This window comes from Falco rusticolus, chromosome 5, assembly GCF_015220075.1.
Source record: "Falco rusticolus isolate bFalRus1 chromosome 5, bFalRus1.pri, whole genome shotgun sequence".
NCBI lineage: Eukaryota > Metazoa > Chordata > Aves > Falconiformes > Falconidae > Falco > Falco rusticolus.
This window is the reverse complement of record NC_051191.1, coordinates 88661749-88687525: the sequence shown is the minus strand read 5'-3', so window position 1 is coordinate 88687525 and position 25777 is coordinate 88661749. Positions and strand designations below refer to the sequence as shown.

General features: G+C 39.7%; 1 protein-coding gene across 1 annotated transcript in view; it reads right to left on the bottom strand.

Moving 5' to 3' along the window:
• SLC22A15 (solute carrier family 22 member 15) overlaps positions 1–25488 on the bottom strand; it is a 41336-nt gene extending 15848 nt beyond the window's left edge. Inside the window, exons 1-8 of the mRNA XM_037389444.1 lie at positions 25312–25488; positions 10649–10861; positions 7397–7529; positions 6222–6386; positions 5099–5228; positions 3107–3322; positions 1647–1787; positions 791–876 (exon numbers count right to left, since the gene is read on the bottom strand). Coding sequence (XP_037245341.1) covers positions 791–876; positions 1647–1787; positions 3107–3322; positions 5099–5228; positions 6222–6386; positions 7397–7529; positions 10649–10861; positions 25312–25398 — 1171 coding nt within the window. The 5' untranslated portion in view covers positions 25399–25488. The remainder of the gene's footprint in view (positions 1–790; positions 877–1646; positions 1788–3106; positions 3323–5098; positions 5229–6221; positions 6387–7396; positions 7530–10648; positions 10862–25311) is intronic.
• Between the last annotated feature and the right edge of the window lie 289 nt (positions 25489–25777).

The window sequence follows — 25777 nt, the reverse complement described above, 5'->3', positions numbered from 1 at the left end:
CTCTCTCATCATAAATGTTTAATCTTTTTGAATCATGCTTCAAATATTTGAAACATTTTCCCTCCTTATGACAGGTGTTATACATGCACAAATCTTACAAGCTGAGATGAATTCATGTACCTAATATTTAAAGGAAGAATTGCTCGCTGTGCAATTCTGCTTCTATCATTTTGAAAAATTTCCAAAAATGAAGAAATGAGCATTAGTGTGTCTTTACAGAAAAGACATTTTATTTCACTTCTTTTAAAGACCCCTTGCTTGAGAAGATTTTCAGAATGCCCTCTGAACTATAATGCAGCCACATTACTAACACTACAATCACACCAGTCTTGAACATTACACAGCAGTGAGGAAAAGATGGAAACTTGCCACAAGAATCAAATCTTAGGATCTTATGACATTGGTATTTCGCTTGGAGAGACACATATAAGTTGCACAGGTACTACTTACACTGACATATCATTTGGCTAATGAAGATAATCCCAAAGAATGATGTTTCTTGGAGTAAGTCAGAAGCACTAGAGAGGAGTGATTGATGTGATCAGATATAAAGGGCAGAATCCAAAGACAAAAGTTCAATACTAAACCTTTCTACCTTTCCACCTTTCCTTAAGGTCTGAGAAAGGTTGCTGCTTATCCTTTTAGTGAGTTGTGGCTTCTCTGGCTTCAAAAATTGAGACTCATATGGGCTATGAGCCTAATCTACTGGCAACCAACAAATTCTTAGGCCATAGGATGCTGTGTTTACCAATTCTTATCACATACTCCAGAGACAAAAGGAAATATTTACCTTTCTTTTTAGGAAGAAACATGACAATAAGACAAGCCAATCCTCCCAGGAACAGAAATGTACTCAATGTTCGCTTCCGACCAAACCTGATGTGCAAGGATAACAAAGCTTTATTCTGCATTAGATCTGTAGCTTGCAGAGCAACGAGTCCTCTAAATTCACGTTGTCTCTTTATCTGCAGTTGGAAATTCTGAATGCCATCTCCCACAAATACTTCCTCTCACACTGTTTTTAAACAAGCTTCTACTGCACTCTTAATAAAATGAGCACTAAGAAGTCTTTATGCAGTGGCTGACAGTTTCTAGGATTTTTGATTTGCTTCCCACTGTGTGTGCACATTTGTAAAGCTCCTCAGGAGATACGTAGAGAAGAGATTGAGAGGTGAATTCTACAAAAAGTGAAAGACATTGTCCAGAGTATCATGGCTCAGGAAACGGCTAAATATCTGAATCAAGAGCTCTGCTCACATACTAGCGCACACAGCAACTATTCCATGAAACCACACAGCTTCTGTTGCGTTTAGTTGCAACAGCTCTGACCTAGCAGTGAGAATGGGGATCAGGAGAGAGAGGTGGGGAGAATGCCATCTTGTGTTAGCACGGAGTCAGCACCGCTCGGTTCAACTGACCTGGGGACCAGCCTCATCTCTGAGCCAAATTTAGATGTCTCATTAACAAGGCAGCTACTGAGAACAAGTTAAATTGTTATTTGAAATAAAGATATAGCAATAGCAATTTCAAATTGAAGCAGGAAGCCCCACACAGCAGATATAAACTAGGAGATGCAATATACAAGAAATTATCTTTAAGAAAAATTATAACAACCCCCTGAATGGGTTAATAAATTTCATACTTACCATTTCTGGTTAATCAAATAAATACAGATTGGGTATGCTGGGATTTCTATCAACCCTGAAAGGGCTAAATTGGCATAAATACTTCCACCTAAGTCGCCCACATTAAGGGTAAGACCATAGTAAACCAAGCTGCACACAAACCTGCAAAAGACAGAGAAAGAATAAAATCAGAGCTGCTGCTTTGCCTGCCAAATCAAAGCACTGGTCTGGCACAATACACTAAAAACTACATTTAGTGTTTCCGAAGATAGGTCTAAAATGTTTCTCTACAAGCATATGATGTTTTCTAGGTAAAGAAACCATTTTGTCTCTGCATAGAGCCAATTCCTGACTTACTACTCAGTTAAACTTCAGACTACACTTAAGAAGAATGTGCATAAACCAGAATAAAGTTAAAATAAGAACATGATTATAGTATCTGACTTGACAAATGATATCTTGGTCCTTTTTGTTTTTATCAGATTTCACTTTTATCCATATTTTTCCAACTGTGTGTAAATCCTTTCTCAAACAGTTCAGATGACACTTCCACCTTCTAATTTCTAAATCCTGGTCCAGTTTTATTAATTTTCCAATTCTGATTTTTTTACTTTTCTTTTGTAACCCTGACTGACTGTTATCCTTACAGAGAAGAATGGAACAGGCCACCAATTCATTCTGCAGGAAATCAGCAATTCTCATTTAAGGAACAAAAAAAGAATAATCAACTATTTTGCAGTAAGCATCTGGAAAAGAACAGGAAAACAGCTCTGTGTTGTCTGCTGACAAAATACCTTTTTTTTTTTTTCTTAATCAATACCTCTTCCCCAAATACATGCATTATAAAAGCAACTGAATGAATGGTAATGCCAGAGGACCCCCATACCATGTCATACACAAGGTTTATTTCCAAGTAGCACCAAATAACCTCAGGGGCAGCAGAGCTATGGAAAACAAGACAAGACACTTTTGGAGTTAAATTTCTGCTAGTGACAAGAGGTCGCATCATGGGTTCCTGCTCCTTACTACCACTGGCAGCACTTTCTCTTAAGAAAATAAACACACTCAGACAAGGTAGGCCACCCACCTGTTAATGGGCTCCTTACACACAAAACAATGAATAACTCATGTGACTTAAAGTACTGACAAAGCACTGGGCCAAAGAGGAGGACCGCATGACTGACCTCAGCTGCCTTCGAGGGTCAGAAAAGAAGGGGTAGTTCTGAACTATTCTGAGATTGAGAAAGCATGACAGAAGCGCATAGATAAAACACCTAAGAACTAGACTGTAAAAATGGCTTCATGTTACAAATGCACTAAGGAAATGCTATAATACAAGGATCCTTTTTAGGTACAGTGTCCCTAACACCACAGGCTGAGACCAAGCACAATCTGCAGGATGGGCCAATTCTCAGCAACATCTTCTCTCAAAGACTTAAAAAGACAACAGCAGCACAAAGCCTACGAAGTATTTCAAGTACCAGGTAAACATCATGATCAAGGTGCGTCCCAAGAGAATCTTATATCGGAACAGATCCAAGAAGCTGCCAGCCTCTCTGGAGCTCCTCTCTGCTGGGAGTTTTAATGAAAAAGTGCACTTTTGCTTGCGGTTCCTCTTCGCAATGAGGTAGAGGGCATCTTCTGCTTCATTCAGCCGGCCTTGTGAATAGAGCCAGCGGGGGGACTCTGGAATGAATCTGAAACACACAAACACAGACAGCTTTAGGGCACTTCTTGTCTATGAGGCTGGACTTGTCCACATAAATAAGGCTGAAATACATTTTGGTATAACAAAGAGTTTTTCAAACAACCCTTCAGGTATAAAACTCACTTATTGAAACAGAGACAAAACATGTTGAAAGGGAACATTGTATGTAATTTAAATACTAAGCATTACATTGAATATTACATAGATACACAAAACTACAAGTCACAGTATACCATTAGGACCCTGTCTTCAGAGAATTCAGAATTAAGGAGACACCACATGACTACAAGTAACAGGATGTTTTTGTAACACCATTTCGCATTTTCCAAATTTTTCTCAAGTTCTCTCCTGTAGACAGGAAGGCAGAGGCTGTGCAAAGTCATACTCTTGCTCCCCACATGCACTGTTCACATTATAGGTTTGTAACTCCAACAGAGCCTTCAAAACAAATGTTCTATTATTTTCAGATTCCCAGAACTAATATAAAATTTAGTCTTTTGCCAGAAGCTTTTTAAGATTTTTGCCTCTGATAAGAAATGACATCTTTATTTAAAACATAAAGGAAAGTGAATCTGTGCTTTTATAAAAGAAAACAGCTTAGAAAGGAACATGTTTTCTTCCTCATGATAGAAAAAAAATCTGGTAGCATTTTCTGCACAGAGTAATTTTTAAGTAATGTGGGAGGGAGGCAGGCAGCGTGAAATTTGGAATAAGAAAATATCCTTTCTTACAGTAAGACAGGCCTCTGAGCACAGCTCTGAAGTTCTAAGCATAAAGCACTTTGAGAAACTGTACATACCAATATGAAAGTTACAATTTTTTTCCCCAAAACCCCCAAACATCACTAAGTTTTGAAATATCAGAAGTGTCATCTCTGCCTTTCACCCATGAACAGCCTCTAAGACCTTTCCCTGAGTTCTGATGCTTCCTTTGAAAGGGTGTGTTGACTCTTTAGCAAAGACCTTTATTCAGAAAGTTGGTTACTGAAGTTAAATAGATGTTGGAAGGAAAAAAGCCCTAAATCTAAACAGCAAATTTATCTTCTTTCAGTTACTGGGATTCTGCTGTCAGGAAGTATATAAGAAGAGCATGCTGCATCATATAGCTTTCAGTGCAAAAGCCTACAAACACAAAACCCCTACTATATTGATCTAAAGAAGCCTTCTTCCTATTCTTTCCTAATCACACTTGAAAAATAAAAGGAAGCTGCCCATTTTGCATGTCACCTTTAAGACTGTATGTGCAAGTAATTCTGAAGCTGTTCCTTCTGTGTAAGCACAAGTATAAGAGAAACATCATGTTATCACTTAACTGCAAAAAACATTTCTGTACCTTTTCACATGCATATATAGTGTCTTCTAGCACACCAGACAAGAGTTTAGATCATCTGCATACACCGGTTAAAGACAAGGATATGCTTCTACAACACTCTGCTGTGTTCCTATCTACAGTACTAATGCATATACAATACCATGTACACTTATATTTTCCAATACTGCAGCACTGCTATTTAAAGAAAGCACAGAACGTGAGGTGTCTACATGGGGTTGAGAGAAATACCTTAGTTACACCATTTCGTTCCATCCTCAAAAGGCACTTTGACTTAGCTGTTTGGTTTGTTCCCTAGGTTTTTTTCTTGGGTGTTTTGTGTGTGTGTGTTGGGGTTTTTTTTGGGAGGGGGGGGTGGTGGTGGTGGTGTATGTTTTTTTAAAATTTATTTATTGACACCTTTCTTGATGAAACTCGGTTTGAAAAAATAACTTACAGAGAGAGAAGAAAGACGATTGTTCCTTCCAGGTTAACCACAACAGCCAGAGTCCTCCAGGAACGAATGAAGTACCCTAATAAAGCATACTGGGCAATTCCCACAGCAAAGAACAAGCCACCAATAGATCCTAACACACAATTAAAAACAAAACATTATCACACCTTGAAGGAACATTACTAACTCTCAACACATGGGAACAGACAGAACACTTCATTAAGAAATATTCACCCAGCAACACATCTGACCAAAGAATATTCTACCCTTTTCCCATGCAGGGCAGCAGTATTACATCTAATTGCAAAGATCAACACAAGACCAAAATGCACTTTTCTACATCCTGCTCAACAAAAGCCCCCATGAACAGTTGAGTCTTGTAATTCCAAAAGTATGTTTCAGCTTTCCATGTATAAAAATAAATATAAAAAACCCAAAGCATTGGAAAACTGGTATTTTTAGGAATACATAGTATTCATTTGTAGCTCTCACAATTTCTAAGATACTCTGTTTTAAAACAGTCTCAGCATAGCACTTTGGCACTTGTCACAGGTGGGCAAGCCAGGTCTCAGAGCTGTAACAGTGCAATTTATACACATCATACCTGAAGGACAGCTTCAACACTGGCAACCGAGACAGTTAAGGTGTCTGTATCTTTTGTTGTAAATTCTAAAGTTGATTACTACATGGGGCAATTTTTGGTTTTTTTAACATATAAAAAAGGTTTTTATATAATGGGAAGATAAGACGCTTAAATATATTAATTTTTTTTGAGAACTGCCAGAAATGAAAGGATTTCTATTTAGTGTACAAATACTAAGCTCTGTTTAGCAGAGTGCAAAATTCCGATGGATAGAGCTCAGCTATCATGAACCTTGGACGAATATTTAACTGTGTAATATTCACAGGGGACATTTCAACTAGACCTTTGTCAGCTTGAGTGATGCAGAGATCTGAATGGCCCTAAGTCATCTACTGTGCTTGTCTAAGGTTCATATTACATAAAGATCTTGAAGCAGAGTAAAATTTGCAACTGCTATGGTGCTAGCTTTGGGGTGTCTCAAGTGATGCACGAGACTGAAATTTATAAATTCTGACAATAAAAACACTAGCACTCAAACTTTACCTGCTAACGCCCAGTATGCAGTACCCACACACTCATTCAGCAGAACAAAGGCCACCAGTGACATCCCACCATTCATCATCCCTACCAAGAAGCGAGAGACGGCGAAGAATTCATATGAGGGTGAGAATCCATTTGCAATGGCAAACAAGATGTCAAGAGCAAAACCTGGAAAACGAGACAAAAGGTTTCATTTCAGAGGAGTACCTAAAGAAAAGCAGAAGCATTTTATCAGTATCTTTACTTCACGTTCACTAGGATCCATCCTAAGTAATCATAGTCAACAACTACAATGCAGGTTTGGGCAGAAGTTTAAGTACCTGAAGTCAGTACCATGAAAGGGGACACACAAAAGGAGTGGTTTCTGATATGTAATATGCAGTACTAAACCTTCAAATTCAGTTCACAGCAGACAATGTTTTCACATACTCAGAACTACTGTCTGGCTCCAGTTAAGATGGCTTAATATTCATCCCTGTACAGGAGCCACAGATTACATACCTGACCAAATACCTCCCCTCATTCTTGGAAAGTGCCCTATACAAGCTAGAGAAATGTTACCAGGGGACAGTACATGGGGAGTTTGCACTGTGTAGCAGGCCCACCTTTATCTGCTTTGAATGAGATTGTTCCTTTTAAAAACAAAAAATAATCAAGTTTTTTAATTCTACATGCTCATCCATTGACATACAAATTTATAAATACACAGACAAAAAATGAAGTTCCAAGTGTTGTTTGATCCGGAGACAGTAAAAAAGCTTACGAGCTTTAAAACACTATGAGGATCACAAATATATAAAAATTAAATCACGCAGACAGGAGATAAAAAGTGCAACAAATTCCTAGCAGGTTATATATGTAAGAACACTGCTAACAAATTACTAGAAATATTAATTGCAACCTGTGGAGATCCCATGAGCATGACATGAATGCGTGTAAAACCCTTACAGTACAATTCCTAAATCCAGAACATCTCCCAGATATTCAGATGGTGATTGAAAAGTCAAATATTAATTTGTCACTACTTATATTCCTGAAGAATACTGGAAGGGCAAAACAGAAAAATAAAACTCAAAGCACATCACTGCTATGTATCAAGCTCTCAGCAGAAACTGAGCTCTTGCCATTGATCTTCAGAGGCACAACACCACTACTTCATTCATTTCGTTAGATGTTACCTGTAAGATAGACTTTCTTCCTCCCGAAGCGATCAGAGAGCTGCCCAAAGGAGATGGCTCCAATAAACACACCACTGAAGTAGAAAGAACTGGCAGCACTGACTTTGTATGATGTGTTGCCAATTAAAAACCACTGGATGGAGGGGAAAAACAAATAAAGGTGAATTAACCAGAATACAAGAAGTTCAGCAGTTCACCAAGAGCCAATAGCTGGAGGGGCATGACACATATTTTAAGAGTGATCAAACTTTACATACATCTCCTAAGCATCAGGTCACCAAAACACGACTGCTGTCTCCCAGACTCACCAGGTGGTAGTAACCAATTGCATCGTTCCCCCAAATCACATGCAGTCGTTGATTCTGAAACCAGGGACAGATCCCTCATAGAGTATTGTAGGTTTTGCAGTCTTCTCCCACTCTCTCTTTTATTGCTTTTTTTCACATAAGTCTGTTAGCTTAAAAAGACTCAGTACTATCTCTTGATACATGTCACCCACAGTGTGTAGGCATACTATGCAAAAATAAAAATTGTGGTTTACGTCCAAAGAGAATCCTGCATATGCTCCTCCAAGAACTGTCTTGTCACTGAGAAACACTTTGGTTAGACAGGTTTTCTGGTATTGCAAATACTCATCTTTTTTACAGTGTACTTCCTGTCATTTCCTGTTCTTTTAATTCCAAATACAAAAGTGACCTTTATATGTTTTCATTCTAACAGACTTAATGTCTCAATTTGAACCTGACAGGAGATTTTTTCCCCACCAAAAAAAAAGCAGAATGAAAATAAGCCATGCCCTCACTGCTCAAAAGTTATTTCCTTTTGTATTCTAAAAACTCCACATCTGTTCTTTTTCTACTCCTCTTGCATCTTGAGATAATGTTTCCTATTAGTGACACCCAACTTTTCTTCCTGTGCTGGTAAGCTGGTGATTATGTCATTATCCCAGCAATAACACTCTAATCTTCTCCTCATAATCTTCTCTTCCTCTACCAAAATCCCATTAGATATCCTTTCTAGCAAAGCTTATATTATTTCAAAGCTCAGTTATAAACTACCTCACCACGAGAACAGAGCCATGCAATTAAACCTCACCAAGATTAGGGGAGCTAACAAAACAAAATCATTCAGAAGCTCCAAGAAAACAACTTACTTATTCTCAGTATATGCTTCATTTTGAATTGTCACTTTAACGGCGAGGTGTTTACGGATATGGTAGGTAATGTGCCCATAAAACATCAAGACTGACAAAATTCAATTCTAAAACTAACCACATGACCACAAATCAGTTTTTGAAGCTTCTCCAGATTTTAAAGACAATTCCCAGAAAAATCCATTTGTATAATAATAGCACATGAGATTAATTTTATCTTGAAATAACATGGTCAGTTTGTTTTATAAGAGCTACAAGAATCATACCCTGACTTTTGGTATAAAAATTTAAAAAGCTGCCAACACTGAAACTCAGTGACATTACATGCTTTCTGAATCATTCAGGGATTAAGGGATAATTTGGTTGCGAAGCAAAATTTGTTCTGCAAATTAATCTCAACAGCTAAGAAGCCCTTTAAAGGACTCAAGGCTTTTCCCTTGTATAAAGCATGGTACATGTATGTACATGTATGTTACATGTATTTACATCAGAGTATTTTTCAGTGCAAATTTGCAATGGTCATGGTAGTAGTAAGTGATGCTACAAGATAAGCATTAAAAACATCCTCCTCAAGTATAGAAAAAGCTTCTTTACACATCAATAAAGTAGACAGTGATGACATACCCCCCCCCAAGTCACACTAAAATCTTTCTATTTAGCATGCAATTCAACTTCCAAATATACCACACATTCAGCTAAGAAATTTTGAAAAAAATTATACTTTAACAGTGGGAAACAGGAGAGCTAACAAGATTTTATACACATGGGTCTTTACTGAGAAATATGTTAAAAGAACTACAAAGCAGAATCTACAAGTTGCCTGGGGTTTTTTTTTTGTTTGTTTGTTTTTGTTTGAGGTTTGTTGGTTTTTGTTAAGTTTTGTGGGTTTTTTAGTTTTGTATTTTTCAAGTAAACTTTGTTCTTTACCTCAATTTATTTATGCAAGTAAAATGCATAAGAATCTTCATAAAATTTATGTCCTAAAACACTGCTAAGGTCCACAAATGTCTGACTTGTCAAGTTTAAGAGAATGAAAGACTCTTGGATAAACTGAAAAGCAAAAAAGTCCAGAGAAAGTCTGAAAACCTTACTGAGCTTTCAATAACACTTACAAAACCCCACTGTCCATTACGATTTTAATTTAAATAGTGGCATAAGTACTCATATCCTCTTTATTACCAGAATAAGAGGAAATGCCTGTTGTACACAACTGTTTGGTACTATTCCAAAACTGGCAGCTTACATTAATATGCTCATAACCAATAAAGTGCTTTGGAGGAGTAATTCAGATAGCATTAATACCTCTGGACAATAGCCATGAATTATCAGGTGGTACTACACTTGACTCAACTGTACAGCTCTAAATTCAGGTCTTTTAGCAGATGCACTCAGACAGGGCTCTCGCACGGAACAATTTGACATTAACAGATACTGAAGGCCCCAGGAAGGGCAGGTGTTGCACACATCAGTGCAGAGGCTGGAATAATTTCTGTAGGGATTGTGGCTAGACCCATGAAAGAAGACACTTAGAAAACACAGAGACCACACCAATAAAGCTAAAGCTTGGTTTGGGATGGGATGGGGGAGTTGCTTTGTCCACCTGACTCCCTAGTGCCCATGTCTTCCCCCTATCTGGAGTTACAAAGACTGCAGAAGCTACTTTCCCTCCAGTTCCTCCACTGCTGGCTAGCTGCATGATGGATGCACTATATGCATTTGACCTTAGCAAGGGAATCTCAAGAGGTGGCCAGAGCGAGCTCAGGGTCCATAAAGGATTTTGAGCACATTAGTACAATGGACAGCACGATTCCGGCTCAATTGTGGAACCAGGCTACAGGATCCAATACATAACTTCCACATGGAAAAGGTGGGAAGTTTTAGAGCAGAACTTTGGTCAGAGTCTGCACAGCAAAATAAAGCTAGTTTTTGTTGCCAGTAAAGATATGAGCAGATTACCTGTTCTCTACTTGGAGGTAGCACCTGTTTCATTTGTTAATCAAAACATGCATTAGTATGGAAGAAAGCAGCAGTACAACCAGCTCCCTGCAACCGACTCGGTAAGATCAGACACAAGGCAGCAAAACACATTTCCGACTTACCTCAGAGACTATTGATGTGAAGCTGCTGCTGAAGTGTACGTGCTTATGCACCTCACTGCCATTGGCGTTCAGAAGCCATTCCCCAAAAGCTCTCTGCTCGCTCACTGACTGGTTGCTATGGCTCTGATTTGCTGAGAGCTCTTGGAGATCCCAGTGGTAAGGAGGAGTTGCGCCCACCAATGCGATGAGGATGGCTTCAGTGGCCGCATAGAGCTGGCACAAAAGAAAAAAAAAAATAAAAGTAAAGGTTGCTAAACATAACCCAAGCAATGTTTCCTCTGCAGCTGGATCAAGTCGGTATTAAAAAATATTCCTTTTTAATATTTGCCTTCTACCACTATAAGACAGCACATGTAGCCCCCATCTACCAAATATCACACACTAAACCACAACTTCAACACAGTGGTTCTTGCACTTTTTAATCTGTTGATTATTTGAGAGAAGTTTCCCTCCTGACACCCCTCCCTCAGCCAGAGCCCCCCCAGCTCCCACACATAGCAAGTGCACCTCCTGGATGCATGAACAGTTGGTAGTACTGCTAATGACACAATAAAACTATTCTTTAATGCAAATATATTTATTATATCCTCTCACTTCACCTGTGTTGTTCATTCCTCTAATTGGATATTTGGAATAGATCTCCTCTTCACTGTTTCATATTTAATCTATCCTAGTTTTACCACAATTAATTCTTTTCTATTTTTAATCTTCCGTGAACCTGTTTTACTCTTAAAAAAAAAAAAAAATATAGAAGCACACGTGAATGTACATAAGCATCTTCTTACAACTCTACACATTTATACAAGAGATTTAAATACAGTGATTAACAGCTGGCTTTGTTTAGGAAAGAATTAATAAAACTGCTGAAAACACAGACATTTCAAGTGTGGTCTAGAGCTGGGTCACCGCTGCTTGCTCAGAACATTCACAGGCCACTGCTTTAACAGGCTACATTACAACTCCATCTTAAAGCCCAGGGTTCTTAGACCTGTTTGAACATAGAAGTGCCATGAATTCTGGAACAGAAGACGTATGAGAAAGTCTTCTGAGAAACAACACAAGTTGCTGGCAACAACACAAAGATCCCCTGCTCTCCAAATAAAACTGCTTTTTGTCTCAAGCCCTCACTAAGGGACAGTAACGCAGCACAGTAGCTCCTGAACAAAAGAGATCCTGTTGCTTCTCCCGCCTACTACTTCCTCCATGAATAACAACCCCTTGGCCATGCTGTGGACACGAGGCATGTGTCACTCCATTCCTGAAACCCCACTTCAGTCACATCCTGAATACAGTCCTTGCTCTGCTCTCAGCATCCCCTCCCTCTGCTCTTGAAGAATGTACCTGCAGGAGCTGTGTTCTCTCAGAAGGCTGCTACACAAGTAATTCTCAAAACTCAGAAGACCATAGATAGGCACAAAAAAAAAAAAAGTCTGAAGACCTCTGAATTCAGATGCACGCAACACCAGGTAACCCTATTTCGTTCTGTACAACAGCTGAGCAGTCAGTTACACCCAGATTTAAATGAGATTTACTACTAAATTAACACAGAGACCCCAAGGTATTAACAGAAAGCATTTTCTTTTCACCAGCTCCTTTTTGCATTCTACATGATATACTGCTGCCACAGCAGCAGGAGGTAAATAAGTATTTTTTAAAAAATCATCCTCTTTCCATTTTTTAATATAAAATTGTTGAATATCAAAAGCCATTTAGAAGAAAAACCACAGTCTGTTGACTATGTTATTATTTAAGCTACAGAACAACTTCCAGACAGACAACAATGAAAAGTAAAAGACTTTCTGGGGAAGAAGGCAATGACTTACATTATATAGGGAAACAGGTGTTAAAAACCTGAGTGGCCACATTGCTAGGGATGTGTGGATACAGTACTCTCAACAATATTGAGAGGTTTTGAAATTGCCGAGAAATGAGAATTATAGGTCACAATCTGTGGTGCATCCCTGTACCTTGACTCACTCAGACAATTCCGTGTTAGGACTAAGTGATAACATCCTTGCTTTTGTCTTGTGAAATAACAAAACATATTTTTGAAGTAGTTCAGGAAATGAAATCCTCAAGGCATTTGGTTTAGAGAAAGAAAGCATAACCCTTTTGATTTTTCCTCTAGGTGAAACCCACCCCAGCTACAGAAAACTAAGTCAAAAAATAAGTGATTGCAGGTACAATGAAACACTATGGATATTTTTTCAATTAAAAAAAAAAATAAATCAGTCTTAAGCATCCTAGTAGCTGCAGCAAGCAAGGATGTAACAAAGATAGAAACACTTCCAATTGATCTGTTGAATAAGAAAAATACATGAAAATGGAGACACATTTTGATGTTACCAAATACTATTGTTCTATTTTCATGTTCACTGGAGTCACTGCTGACATAAGACTGTATTTCCTAGAGCTCATCTGCATTGTACTTTGGGTAACAGGTAAGCCCTCTTCATTTCATTGCAAAAACAAAAAGAAACCCCACCAAACACCCCAAAAATTCATTTATAATTCTGAAGATCAGAAACATTTTCTAGAAGCAGTCTTAAAAAATGATGAAACAAACTCTAAAGTTAAAGAAATTAAAAATACAGTTATATCATTCCAGTAAGAGGCAGGAGTTTGTGTTAAATGAATCTGCAGATTCCCCCCTTAAGAATTCTAAATGCTTGCACTTAGCAACATAGTTGTGTAGACTAGTAATCATTATAAACAAATAAACACTATCAAATATAAAATATTAATATTTATATTTATGCAATTTAAAATATTAAAATATATATTAAATATAAATCAATATAAAACACTATTAAAGCAAATATAAATATATACACTGACTTTATAAGATGTAAAATGGCTACAATATAGGCACTGTGGCAAACAAAGCCCTTCATTTTTCATTTGTTCTGTAACCCAAGTCAAGTCAAATTTATGTCATTTAATGTATACCTTCTATTCATAAAACATTTTAATTGGCTCTGTGTGGATGTTAACAGTTCCCTATTGAATTCCTTGCACTGATCTGTGTTAATCAAGATGAGTACCAAGCACGGGGGAGGAGGCACCAGCTCATAGTCACCGATGATGAAATGCTGAGTTGCGTTAGTTTGGTTCAAGTTTCACCTGTTTGTTTGTATTCTTTGTATGTTAAAATTTTATAGTCTGTCTAGATTAAAAGTCTATGGTGTAAGGAGATTTGGTAAAAGGCAACACCTTAATAACCTGTAAACTTTCACTTTCTCTGCTACGCAGAAAAGATTTTAGTTAGCCATTTATAGCTATTTCATTAACAGGTTTTGAAACTAACTTCAAAATAACATTTTGAAATTAACATTAACAGAAATGCCTGGAATGCCGTGACCAGCTTTCTTGGTGCTCATTTTGATAATAAATTATTTCCACAAAAAATGTAGAATCTCTTGTAAGACTAGTAAGGGACAAGGAAGAACTTCAATAGTTTCATTTGTGTATAACGAACACACCCACAAAAATAATTTATGAAACTTTTAGACTTCATAATTTACCTATTATGAAGCAAAAATGAAAAACAAAAGCAAGACTTAAATTCTGTGAAGTTTCTTCAACCTTTTTAATCAGCTCATCAGCAATTCACAACCAGCCTGGTCATTCCAGACAAGTATCAGCTGAAGCATTCACTGCTGACCAAGATAATGAGTAAGCCACTAACTTCTGACCTTTCAAATACAGAAACATGAAAAAAACTGTACCTTGAGGAAAGACAGAAATTAAGGAAGAACAACAAATGACCTTGCTCTGGTAGAAGCCCGTGATGAAGAGACGGTTACATTTTAGGATTAGACTTATTTCTCCTGAACCCATGACAAGCAGCTGAAAAGCTGGAGGGTCACCTGATTTTTTAAAAGTCTGATGATCTCATCTGTTCTGAGTTATTTCAAAAGAGCGATCTGTCTTGAAATTCACATGATGTCCCATGCCCCCCCCCCCCCCCCCCAACTCTTACTTAGAAAAGCCCTAAAACGTCTTCCTGCTGCAAAATTATCGGCTGCTGAGAACACGCTCTTCTACCAAAGTACCTTTCCCCTCTTGGTTGTACAATGAATGTAAGACAGAAGGAAAGGCTGTTTTAGTTACAAAGCAAGAATCACAGTGCGCAGAACATGATGTAATCTCTCAGACACTTGACAACCCCAGCCCCACTCTGGCAGGAAACATTCCCTATGAAGAATGTAACCACTGTTGGATTATTACCTGTGTCAATGAGAGGATCAACACACATTTTGAAAGAACTTAGGACTTCTGTAGAGAAACTGAGAAAATCTACCCAGTTTCGTTTTTTCAACCTTAAAATGTAGACCTCAAGAATCCACAGAAAAAAGTCCAAAGTCTGTCCAAAACCACACCTAACCTTATTCCAGAAATTCTTTAACATCTACAGCGAAATCTAACACTGTACAGCAAACCACAACACTCAGAGCCTCATTTCCCACAGGTCTGTGGAAAATGTCCCCTTAGCTTCCCCTTCTTCTCTGTTTGAAACATCCAAACAGACACACGCCTCAATTCTGTTTCATGCTCAGTATCATTTGGATGGGCAATGGCAGCAGTAGGGGTTTGGTGCTCCTTCTGCTCAGACTGGCCGGCCAACACGTGCTGATCAGCCAGGCAACTGCTGCCACCAAACAGTGCATGCACAGACAAGGGACACGTCACTCCCCATCAGCACAGGCAAATATTTGAGTCTCAAGAGCAAATAGCTTCATTGTACAAGTTTTCTGCAAAGACAGACCAAGTGGCAGCTAACTCCCGTGCACACACCTTTGCCTGTCAGAGCCACGGGAACGCTGCACATGTCTTGGACCTGTACTCGTGCCTACCTAACAATGACAAAACCCATTACAGCATCGGTGATAGGACTGCAGGACACGTACCTAAACCTTCAACTCTTCAGCTCAAGTTGCTTTAATAATTATTTTGTAGTCTATCACAATAAAATGAACCTCCCCTTTTTCTGCCAACATGCAGAAGTGATCTTTACCAGCAAAATTTAGTGAGGTATTTTCAGCTCTGCACTTTTTTCACTAGTGCCATCCTAGAGATCCAGTATCTTAAGTAAACTGATACCATTTGATATTTCTCAGTTACTGCCAATAAACCCAAGACAGAGGGCATGTCAGAGTCTGCTTATAACTGGAGAGCAAAACAGAGGGTGGAATGAAGATGCTGACAAACAAAAATCAAAACAAAGTTCCACAAAATGTTCTCCAAGAACAAAACAGTATTCTTCACACAAGATCATGAGTGAGTTTTAACTCTGAATACGCATATTTCCTTAAACTGTGCCAAAAGCATTCTTCTTCTACTCTTCCACCACCCCATTCTCCCAAACATCAGAACAATCAAGAAAACTTGCCATCATGAAACAGGTTGCTATCACTTTCTGCAAGCTGGATTTCTCCACAGTGCTATAAATACAGACAATGAGTTTGCTGTTAAGAAGTCAGTCTTGTACTGAAGCAAAATCTTGCAAGACAGTTATCTATATGGTTTGCTCCGGGACAGATGAAAATTTACAAGATTAAGAACAGCTCAGTAGGATTCCTCTACTGTGATGTAAGTCTGTTGGATAAATTAACAGCTAGTGTCCTACCTACCACAGAATCGTTAAAAATTACCATAAATACTTCCCCCCGCCCCCCCCCCCCAAAAAAAAAAAAAAGCATAGGAGGTAGAGGCAATGCACAGGATACCAAGGAGACCTAGAATTTGCTGAAGACCTAGACTGGAGAAGCAGATGCTACAATGCTTCTGGCATGTTACAAAGTACACCACGCCGAAAAAAACCTCACAGCCTTGCCCTACAAAGCATCAAGTTCAGTGACAGAAATGAACAGTAGTTTTACTATATATTTAAACAGTTAGCACAGCAGCCAACTGCATGCTGGGTAGACCGAAACCATGAGTCCAGAACTGCTTCAGGCACTATAGCCTAAACAATTTTCATTTTTGTAGTATGCTGGAGTACGTGCAACACCACTTAGAAGAAGCAAACATAGTTACCTAGCATGGCCTCACAGCCTGCATCTCAAAGGGCCGAGACAGGACTTGCCACTGCTACAACCGGATCACCCTGAGCAAAGGAAATAGTCACCCTCAGCATCACAGGTTGAATGGCCTCTGAACATGCAAGTTGGAAGTATTAACTTTCTGCCTTTAGAATCAAAAGGACGAAAGAAAGCTTAGGTGCCATATTAAAATATCTATATGTAAACTTGCAGTTCCTCTCTGCTAAAAATGCTCACACACTGATAAGTTAGAGAACCAAGCCAATAAACAAGAACCAAGAACAAAAATTACAAAACCCATTATAAATACTACCTCTACTTTAACAGGAGTATTCCAGAAAGTTAAATTACATTAATGTGTAAAGTGCCAAGACTCCCCAGTTGAATACCAGCTATACAGTTTCATCAATACCACATCAGAAGTGCCACTCCACTATTATGTGAAGAAGGACTTAGAGGAGAACAAAGCAAAAAAGTGCCAGAAGTTACTATTCCACTTTATCAATATACTAAAAACCAGCCCAGGACTGAACAGTCTCAATGGCGTTATATGATAACATGACAAAAAAAGTCAGCAACTCCTGGTAACAAAAAAAGCAGGAATTGTGGGCTGACAAGTATCAGGCAGAATTTAGTCCTGCCTCCACAAACAGGATTATTCTTTTGTTTGCATTTCATCTTTATCCTTCTTTCTCTCCGTGTCTCCCAGCCTGCTTTGGCTATCAACATAGCCAAATGACAGCCAATATCAGTATCGTAAGAGACCAAAGTCCTCACCTTAGACGCTGGTTTGGGACACTGCCAAAGAATATTGGGCGAGTGTCTTAATCTCACAGAGCCAGTTCTGCTAAGAGTATGAGAAAAGCCCATTCTCAGCTGTGCCTGGACTTCCTCACTACCAAATGACTACAGCATTTAACTCGGTAAAAAGACATAATAAAAGCACACACTGATTACTTCAGAAGTTTCTGCTATTTAAGTATCCAGACTAAAAGACATTGCTGACATTTATATAAGCTGCTTTCATTCATTTATTCATTTTAAGGACTTGCCTGCAGGATAAGCAATTGGATCTACTCGTGTTTTGTTTTGGGGTTTGGTTTTTTTAATTACAAAAGCTTTTGGTTTACTGCTATTTCAGAGCAACACGATGAGCCAGAACTGAAAACAGGTTTTTTTTCTAATTTTCTGGTGGAACTTGCTAAACCAGCGATTTTTCAATGTACAGCCTACAGGCCTCAGAAGTCCCTGAATTACTTCTTAAAGTTCTGGGAAAAATAATGAAGAAACACAAAGCTGCCAGCAGTCTTAGATTTACTGTACAAGGATTTAACATCTTCAGTGGGAAGTCTGTAGGGGGGGTGGAAATTCAAAAAGACTGAAGAGCTCTGGTCTTTCTCTAAGTATTTTTAAGACACCAATAACTGAAGAGCATACCACAAATGGAAAGCAGTAATAGGGCATACACGCAACTGTCTTCAGCTTTCCTTACCCAAGGATCTCAAAAGCTTCATTGTGCCTTCCAAGGCAAATTCTTAACACCCTTTCCCCCCCAAGCCCACCGGGATTAGGAAAAAGAACAGGTGAACAGAAATACAATGTTTAACCAGGTTAAGCCCAAACTTCATCAGAGGTCATACTGCAAACAGAAAAGACCTAGAAGACAGATGCGATTGCTCCAGAGGGACTTCAGTCCCACTATGCTTGCTTTTTCCAAGTACCAGCCAAGGTTTTACTTAATGCAAACAACGCACATGAAGCACTACATTACCTATAAATAGAAGTAGTTACATTAACCACTCCAGTCAAACAAACAACATTTGAGAGCACAAAACTTTATTTGGGTCAGAAATAAAGAGCAACAGTTATGTGCAAGTTGGAAACAATTATTCCGAGTTCAATTATACATCTACCGGTTCTATCACTTGAGAGAAAAGGAAATTAGTCTCTAAAATGGAGGAAGTGTCAGTGACGAGAGACTTGATGATGTGACTTGCTAGTGGAAAAATACAGGCAACTTATTGCCTATGAAATATGGGAAGCTAGACTGTGTGTACATATGGGCAGGGAAGCAGCAAAGGGAGATAAGTGTGTCAATACAAGTATTTTTATTCCATACTCTTTGCTGTCTGGTAGAATTATGCCTGCTAACCCCCCGGCTCATCTTCTGAAGGTGCTCAGAGGACAGACTGGCTAGATGAATTGTCTCAACAGTTTGCCAGGCTGAAAGCCATCTTGATTAATAGCAGAAGATGGGATTGCTTCAGCTCCCGCTGAATCCAAATACCATCCCATTGCACAAAATATTCTAAAACTTTCTTGTTAATAATCTGAAAACATGTCCCCATATGTTTTACCCACACTACATATAAAGATGCCAATCACCACTGACACAGTGCCTCCCAGGCACCTTCCACTCCCAGTTGTTAAAAAGACATTGCAAAAACAAGGCATTCAGCCATAGCTAGAGTAGAGCCCCAGAGTGAGTTCCTTCTGACAACTTCGCTCTTTACACAGCACGTAACCTTTGCTTTTAAAAAAAAGTTTCATTTGTCTGCTGTTGTGTTTTGTTTTTTTTTAATAGGCAGAACAATCTGCTTCCTTCCCTCTGTTGCCAGGCTTTCAGAATGTCTACTGTGGTTCTCCCAAAATTTATGCTTTTTGCTATGCCCATCAGCAGTAACTCTGCTAAGTCTTTACAACAGCACATTGAACAGACATCTTCTAGGACTGAACTGCAAGAAACTGAAGTCACCTTGTAAGTTAAATTGCAAAAGCTGGCTAGATGTGTTTATATAGCTACATACATACAGAATGCCTGGTTTCCCTGTCAGAGTGAGTGTAGTGATCATTAAAAGAGCAAGACACAGCAATTGTGAATGACACTTAGAATCACCTAAATGAGCTCAATTACATGTGCTTTGCAGTTTAAGTGCAGCTAAAAGGAAGGTCCCAAAAGCTACGGCTCATGTTTCTTCTATACCTCAAGCTTGCTCTGACCATACTTTGACCATACTTATCATACTCTGACCACACTTTTCCCCCTGCATAAATTTAAGGCTTAGCTATGTGGATGCACTGGTTTGAATTAAGACACAACATAATTTTGAGGGAAGACTGGGATGTAGGCAGCTGATAAGAGTCTCATGAATACCTTCCACTCAGGATTGCTTCTGGAAAAAACAGTAGCAATTTAGCTATTTAAAATTAATCGGCAAGGAAACAGTTATTAGAATTTAGACTTCTGCATTATTTCTGAGAGTTAAGGACCTCACTGCTAATGAAGCACGTCAAAACTCAGCATTGTTATTTCAGGTTTTCTAAAGAATATAGCATGATGTCTGCGTCAGCTGCATTCACTTTTATAAGGTGATATACATCGCTATAATATCAGAAAATATGTGACTGTTTCTTTTAGCATTCACTTTTATAAGGTGATATACATCACTATAATATCAGAAAATATGTGACTGTTTCTTTTATGGAACAGTTAAGGATCTGAAAGAAGTAATTATAGAAAGCCAGACCACACTGGTCTTGACTGTATTAGATTCTTCTGGCAGCTGTTTTTTTCACAGAAGGCCACTAAAGGACCAAGGAATCTCGGTTAGCATCTGAATCATTGAAATGAAATGTAATAAGTGAAAAAATAACTACTTCTTTTTCTTTAAAAGACTCCCTCCACTCAACTGGAGCAAATGGTAGGAATGGTCTTCACCTCAAAGTTCCACTGACTTTCAGGCAGAAATATTCTTAGCTAAATGAGTACTTTGTGTGATTAACTTACATAATTACATCCACCTAGCTTATTTTTTTCCCAAGCTATACCAGAACAAGGACTTATATTCAGTGATGCAACTACTTTAAAAGCCTTCATAATTTCTGCAAAGAAAGCAACACCATCCTCTAGCATAAGCATGTTCTGAGTAAGATACAATGCACAAAAAGATGTGGAAATAAGAACCTTACTTTAAGAAATAAGAATTTGGGCCCCTACTTTTTATGTTTGTATTCATGCCACATTTGAAACCGCCCCTCCCATGTAAGTGGCCGCACATTTGACATACATTCCACAACTGCTTTCTTGACAATCTGAGGGACTTAAAACTCTTTCTTTTCCCATAGACATAAAGAAAAAAGGCAAACAGTGAGATAATCAAAGTGAAGGAAGGTTACACAGCAATTCTGCAAATCTTTTTTATATCTGCCACCTTGCTTACATACCTTACAGATACTTACAGTTGAACTATGTCCAAGTAACTTTCAGTAAACAGCACACCTGTCATGAAGCCCCTGGAATGCCTTCAGCACCCTACGCTAGCAATTGTAAGGCAATTTGTGTAATTCCCATCTCTTTCTTTCATTTTAAATTCTTCATTACTTTTCAGATTTTTTGTACTTTCTATTCAGATAAAGTTCTAATGGTATACCTCATCAAGGACTGGGAGTAAGCTGGTCATTTCTGGCTAGTTCAAACAGCAGCTTAATAGACTCAAGCAGATGTAAGTATTAAAAGAAGATGCACTGACAAAGTATTTCATTACTGTCACTACAACTACAAAGTAACATCTCATGCTATTAAGGAGGTAGAACGTGTACAGGGGATATATCAGAAATGTCAAGGAACAGAGTTAAAGAAGGCTTTATATGGGATCACATCTGTATCCTATCCAAAGGCAGACACTACTGCTTTTGATGTATTTCTAAAGATTTGGAATGAGTCTGCCTTACTTAAGCCACATGTCCCAGAATATGCTTTCCCTCAAAACATTTGTGCAGATGAGCTGATTAAAGAGCAGCTTTCTGCATTGGGATGTTCTAATGACAGAAGTCATACATGACTTGCTGCCAACAGCGAAGAGATGTTAGCAGCACCACTCATTACAGCTGCACTACATCAAGAATGTCTTTGCCTTAAAATAATTATTATTCAAGGAACTTGATGTTACCATCTTAACCGTTCTCCCTAAGATGGATGGAAACACCACCCTTGGTAATTATCCATACTGCTGCGTAATGCACATTACTCATTACTTTAGGCAAAGACTTTTTCAGCTGTGCAAACAAGACCTCCCTTTTAAACTCTTAACATGTTTTAAGAAGCCTTTTACTAGAGATCCAGTAGGAACACACTCCTGTTCTCAGATTTCTGCAAATTCAGTTTGGACTTGGGCTATCACATAGCTCAGATTCACCAACAAAGACAGAGCCTCTTCCAACCATGTATTTTGGGTCACAAGGGACCAAGAAACTTTTTTTTAAAATATGCTTGCATGCTTTCAAGCATCGGATCAAGATGTGAGATTTTATCTAACATTGCTACACACACTGAACAAACATCAGAAGACATCATTCTTTAATAATGCTTCAATATAAACTCTTCAAAAGGTAGTGAGCACCTTTTTAGTAATCAGTAAGTGTCAAGCAATTGCTTTTAGTTCAGAGCCCTAAGTATTTTAAGAGTCATCAGCTCCCTTTATTCCTCCCTCATTCTCTTAAAGGTTCACTGAAAACGCAAGACTCAAAGTCACATCATTAGACTATCCCCACACTCGTTGGGTAAGTTTGGTCTTTGCGTAATTCCACAGATTTTGGAAAAAAAAGAAAATGTTTCTCTACATTAGCTGTTGTCACTCCATTATAAAGTTACCAACCACTGCTATAAAACATTCCTAAAAAATCTTGCAAAGTCCTATGAAGTTGGTAGGGAATAAGCCAGGCATATCTTAATACAGTAACAGCTCAACAAGGTAATGAATAACAGCAGCAGGTAGCAGAGAAATAATACAGATCAGTGAAGAAAATGAAAGAAGCAGCCCACAAGACTTACACTTAATCTAGTTTTACACTGATGACATACAAAAATATTTTTTCAACTACAAGCAGCCTGGAGGTTTTTTCCCAAGAGTGTCAGTAAGTGCGTTACACAGGTCGAGTTACCAGTTCGCTCAAGCCCACAGGGAAGTTTACTATCATGTGGAAAGTCTCATCCATACAGACACAAATATTTGGTACAGCTTGCCTCAAAAAAGTTCTCTGACTAAACTATGGTTGTAATTAGAATTCAGAGACCAGATACATTGGCATGTCAGTAAGGCTGCATGGTAGAAACAGTCCACTGTAGAAATTTATATGACAAAAGCACTATGATGACAAAAAATATAAGTAGAAAACTCAAGAGATAAGAAACATGCAGACATAAAAAAGCACAAATGCCTATAAGGAAAGCACGAACATCTGCTGGGCATCTTATGGGGCAGGAAAAACAAGAGTTTAATTTCAGTATATTAGCATCAGAGATTAAGGGACTTGACACAGCAAAGACAAAAATATTTTTCACCCATGTGGTAGTCTTATCTTTAAGAATGTAAAATTATTTTTTATATCAATAGGCCAATGCAAAAATACAAGCCAACTGAGGGAGCACATGGGAAGGGACAGGGAAACAAGCAATAAAATGGCATACTCAGTCCATGGCAGAGCCAGTGACATAGACTAGCAGGAGTTCTCATTCTGCAGCCTGATGCTGCAGCAAATCCACTAAAGGAGCCCATGATTGCCTAAATCTACATCACACACCCTCTACATTACTTACCCTTGAGTCCATCCTCCAAAGACTTGACGATAAACCAGACAAACGACTAACAGTGGCCGTGGAACCTGCCTTCAGTCTTGCTCTTGCACATCCCAGTGACACATTACATAACTTGGCATCAGTAAAGGAACACAGAAAGCAATCAACCACCCAAGCAGGAACCAGTTGTACAAGTCTGAATCAATTTATGGATTGAAAGACAACAAGCTTCACATCTAAATCCCTTACAAACTCCTGTGCCTGGCATGATAGGAAGCAAAGAAAACATACCAGTCAGGGGACGATCCTCATTGGTAAAGTTCAAGAATTAACAATAATATGAGAAGAAAAAAAAAAAAAAAGAAAAAAAAAAGTCCTGCAAACCAGCTACCTTTTTTCTTTAGTTATTCTGATTAGCTTCCAGATTTGTAAAGATCTTTGTTTACTTCTCCCATGAGAAATGCAAGTTAATTCATTAAAAAGAAAACAAACAAACAAAAGCATTACAGAACAGCTGACCCATACTACTCAAAACTGTAGGAATACAGACCACTTGTAGATTGGTCCAGAGCATGACTGGCACCAGAAGAAAAAAATAACTATTTCTTCCTAAATTCCTGATCTTCAGTGAGCATACAAAGCTGGTCAGCCAGCAGAACAAACTCTGAGCAATGTCTAACTTTAAAGGATTAATAAACTAAATCAGTCAAAGAGAAACAATACAAAGAACAGAGACCTGCAAATTTTTTGCTGTTCATCATCATAGCTTTGCAACCAAGTACAGATATCCCAGTTGACAGGACCGGGCATTTGAATTTTCTTTGGTCCTCTCATACAGCTTCTTGACACTTCTGCCAGTCCCCTAGCTGCCAGGAGAAGACATCTTCAGTCTCACAGCTCATGACTAGAAGTTCTTGATCACTATAAAATACTGGGCAGCAGAGGCAGGAGGATACTTAAGTTCTCCTCTCCCCTCCTGCAGCTGCTAAGTTTCCACAGTGGCTGTAACCCAGCATTTGTCAGCCTAGCTGAATTCACTAAAATTAAATTTCTGAAGTTAGCATAGAGTAAACCAAAGTTCTGTCAGATTCAAACTATATGTCTAGGCCTGACTGTGAAGGTGCACATATTAACCTCATCTCTCCTCTCCACCTCCACAGGAATAGGCACAAAGATGAAGCAAAGCTGGAGTGAAGACAACACACCTGGTTGCAGAGCACATCACCTGGTCATGCAGCCTCTAATACTAGAGCATACCGCTGTTACTTTGAGCTCCATTTTAATCATGAAACTTAAGGGCAGTCCAGTTTTTTATCTCACAGAATACAAACCTGACTACCCAAAATGTAAAGCCTCGTTCAAATACCTAATGCAGAGCCACTGCCCCTACATTCCAAGAGTTAAGGCAAATCAAAGTACCATAAGCAACCATAGCCTATCAGCTGATTAGATGACAGCTTCTGCACACAGAGGTATCAGTGACCACCTGTACCTATTCAAACATTTCCACCACAAACAAGCCACGCAATCTAGAAATGACTAGCCTAGGCCATTAACCCTAGGTTGTGTCAGATTCCCAGCACAGTCTCTGACAGAAGTCACTGTCTTCCAACCCAGCTCATGGAAATCTGTTTAATTTCACTTCAACAAGCCCTTCACCTGACAGACTGAATACTCCCAGTTTGCTCACCCAGTGACACGAGGCACACGACTCCCCAGGCACCACGGCACAGACAGCACCAGCCGTCTGCCCCAAATTCACCCTGCAGAAGTTCACCCTGCCTTTGCACAGAGGTCACCTCCGCGCCAGCGGCACAGCAAACCGCAGAAAACCAGTTCCTGCCACCAGCAGCCCTCAGCAGAAAACCTCCAGCACCAATCTGCACCCCAGGCAGCACCCACCCCAGGCACACCCACCCAACCACCCGAGCCACCACCTGCCCAAAGCACCCACACTGAGCGGGTGGGAGCATCCCCCGCCGCCACTGCCTCCCTCATGCAAGCCGGGCGCTGCACCCCACGGAAGGGGGGGGGGGGGGGCTCACCTGGAGAAGCACGGCCAGCAGGACGCACAGATACACCTGGTAGGGCCCCATCTGCCCCACCAACGGGAACGCCTCCTCCACCTCCATCCCGCTCCTCGCCCGCCACGCAGCGCATCCCCGGCCCGGGGCGGGGCGCGGAGCAGCGGCCGGGCCCTCGCCGAGGAGGTGGAGGAGGAAAGGGCGGGAGGCGCGAGGCGGCGCTCACGCGCAGGCGCCCGGGAAGCGGCCCGCCCAGAGCGCACGCGCAGCCCCCCTCCTTCCCGGGCGCGCGCCGGGGGAAGCGGAAGTGCAGCGGCCGCCGCGGTGCCGGTGGGGGCGTGTGGCGCCCGCGCGCGTCTCCCCAGTTAGGCGGCTCGCGCGCGGTTGGGGCTGCTGCCGGCTGCCGGCGGGGGGAGAGGCGGGGGGGCGAGGCAGCTCTGTGAGGGGTCAGGCTCTCTGAGAGGTCTCTCACGCACTCACTGTCCGT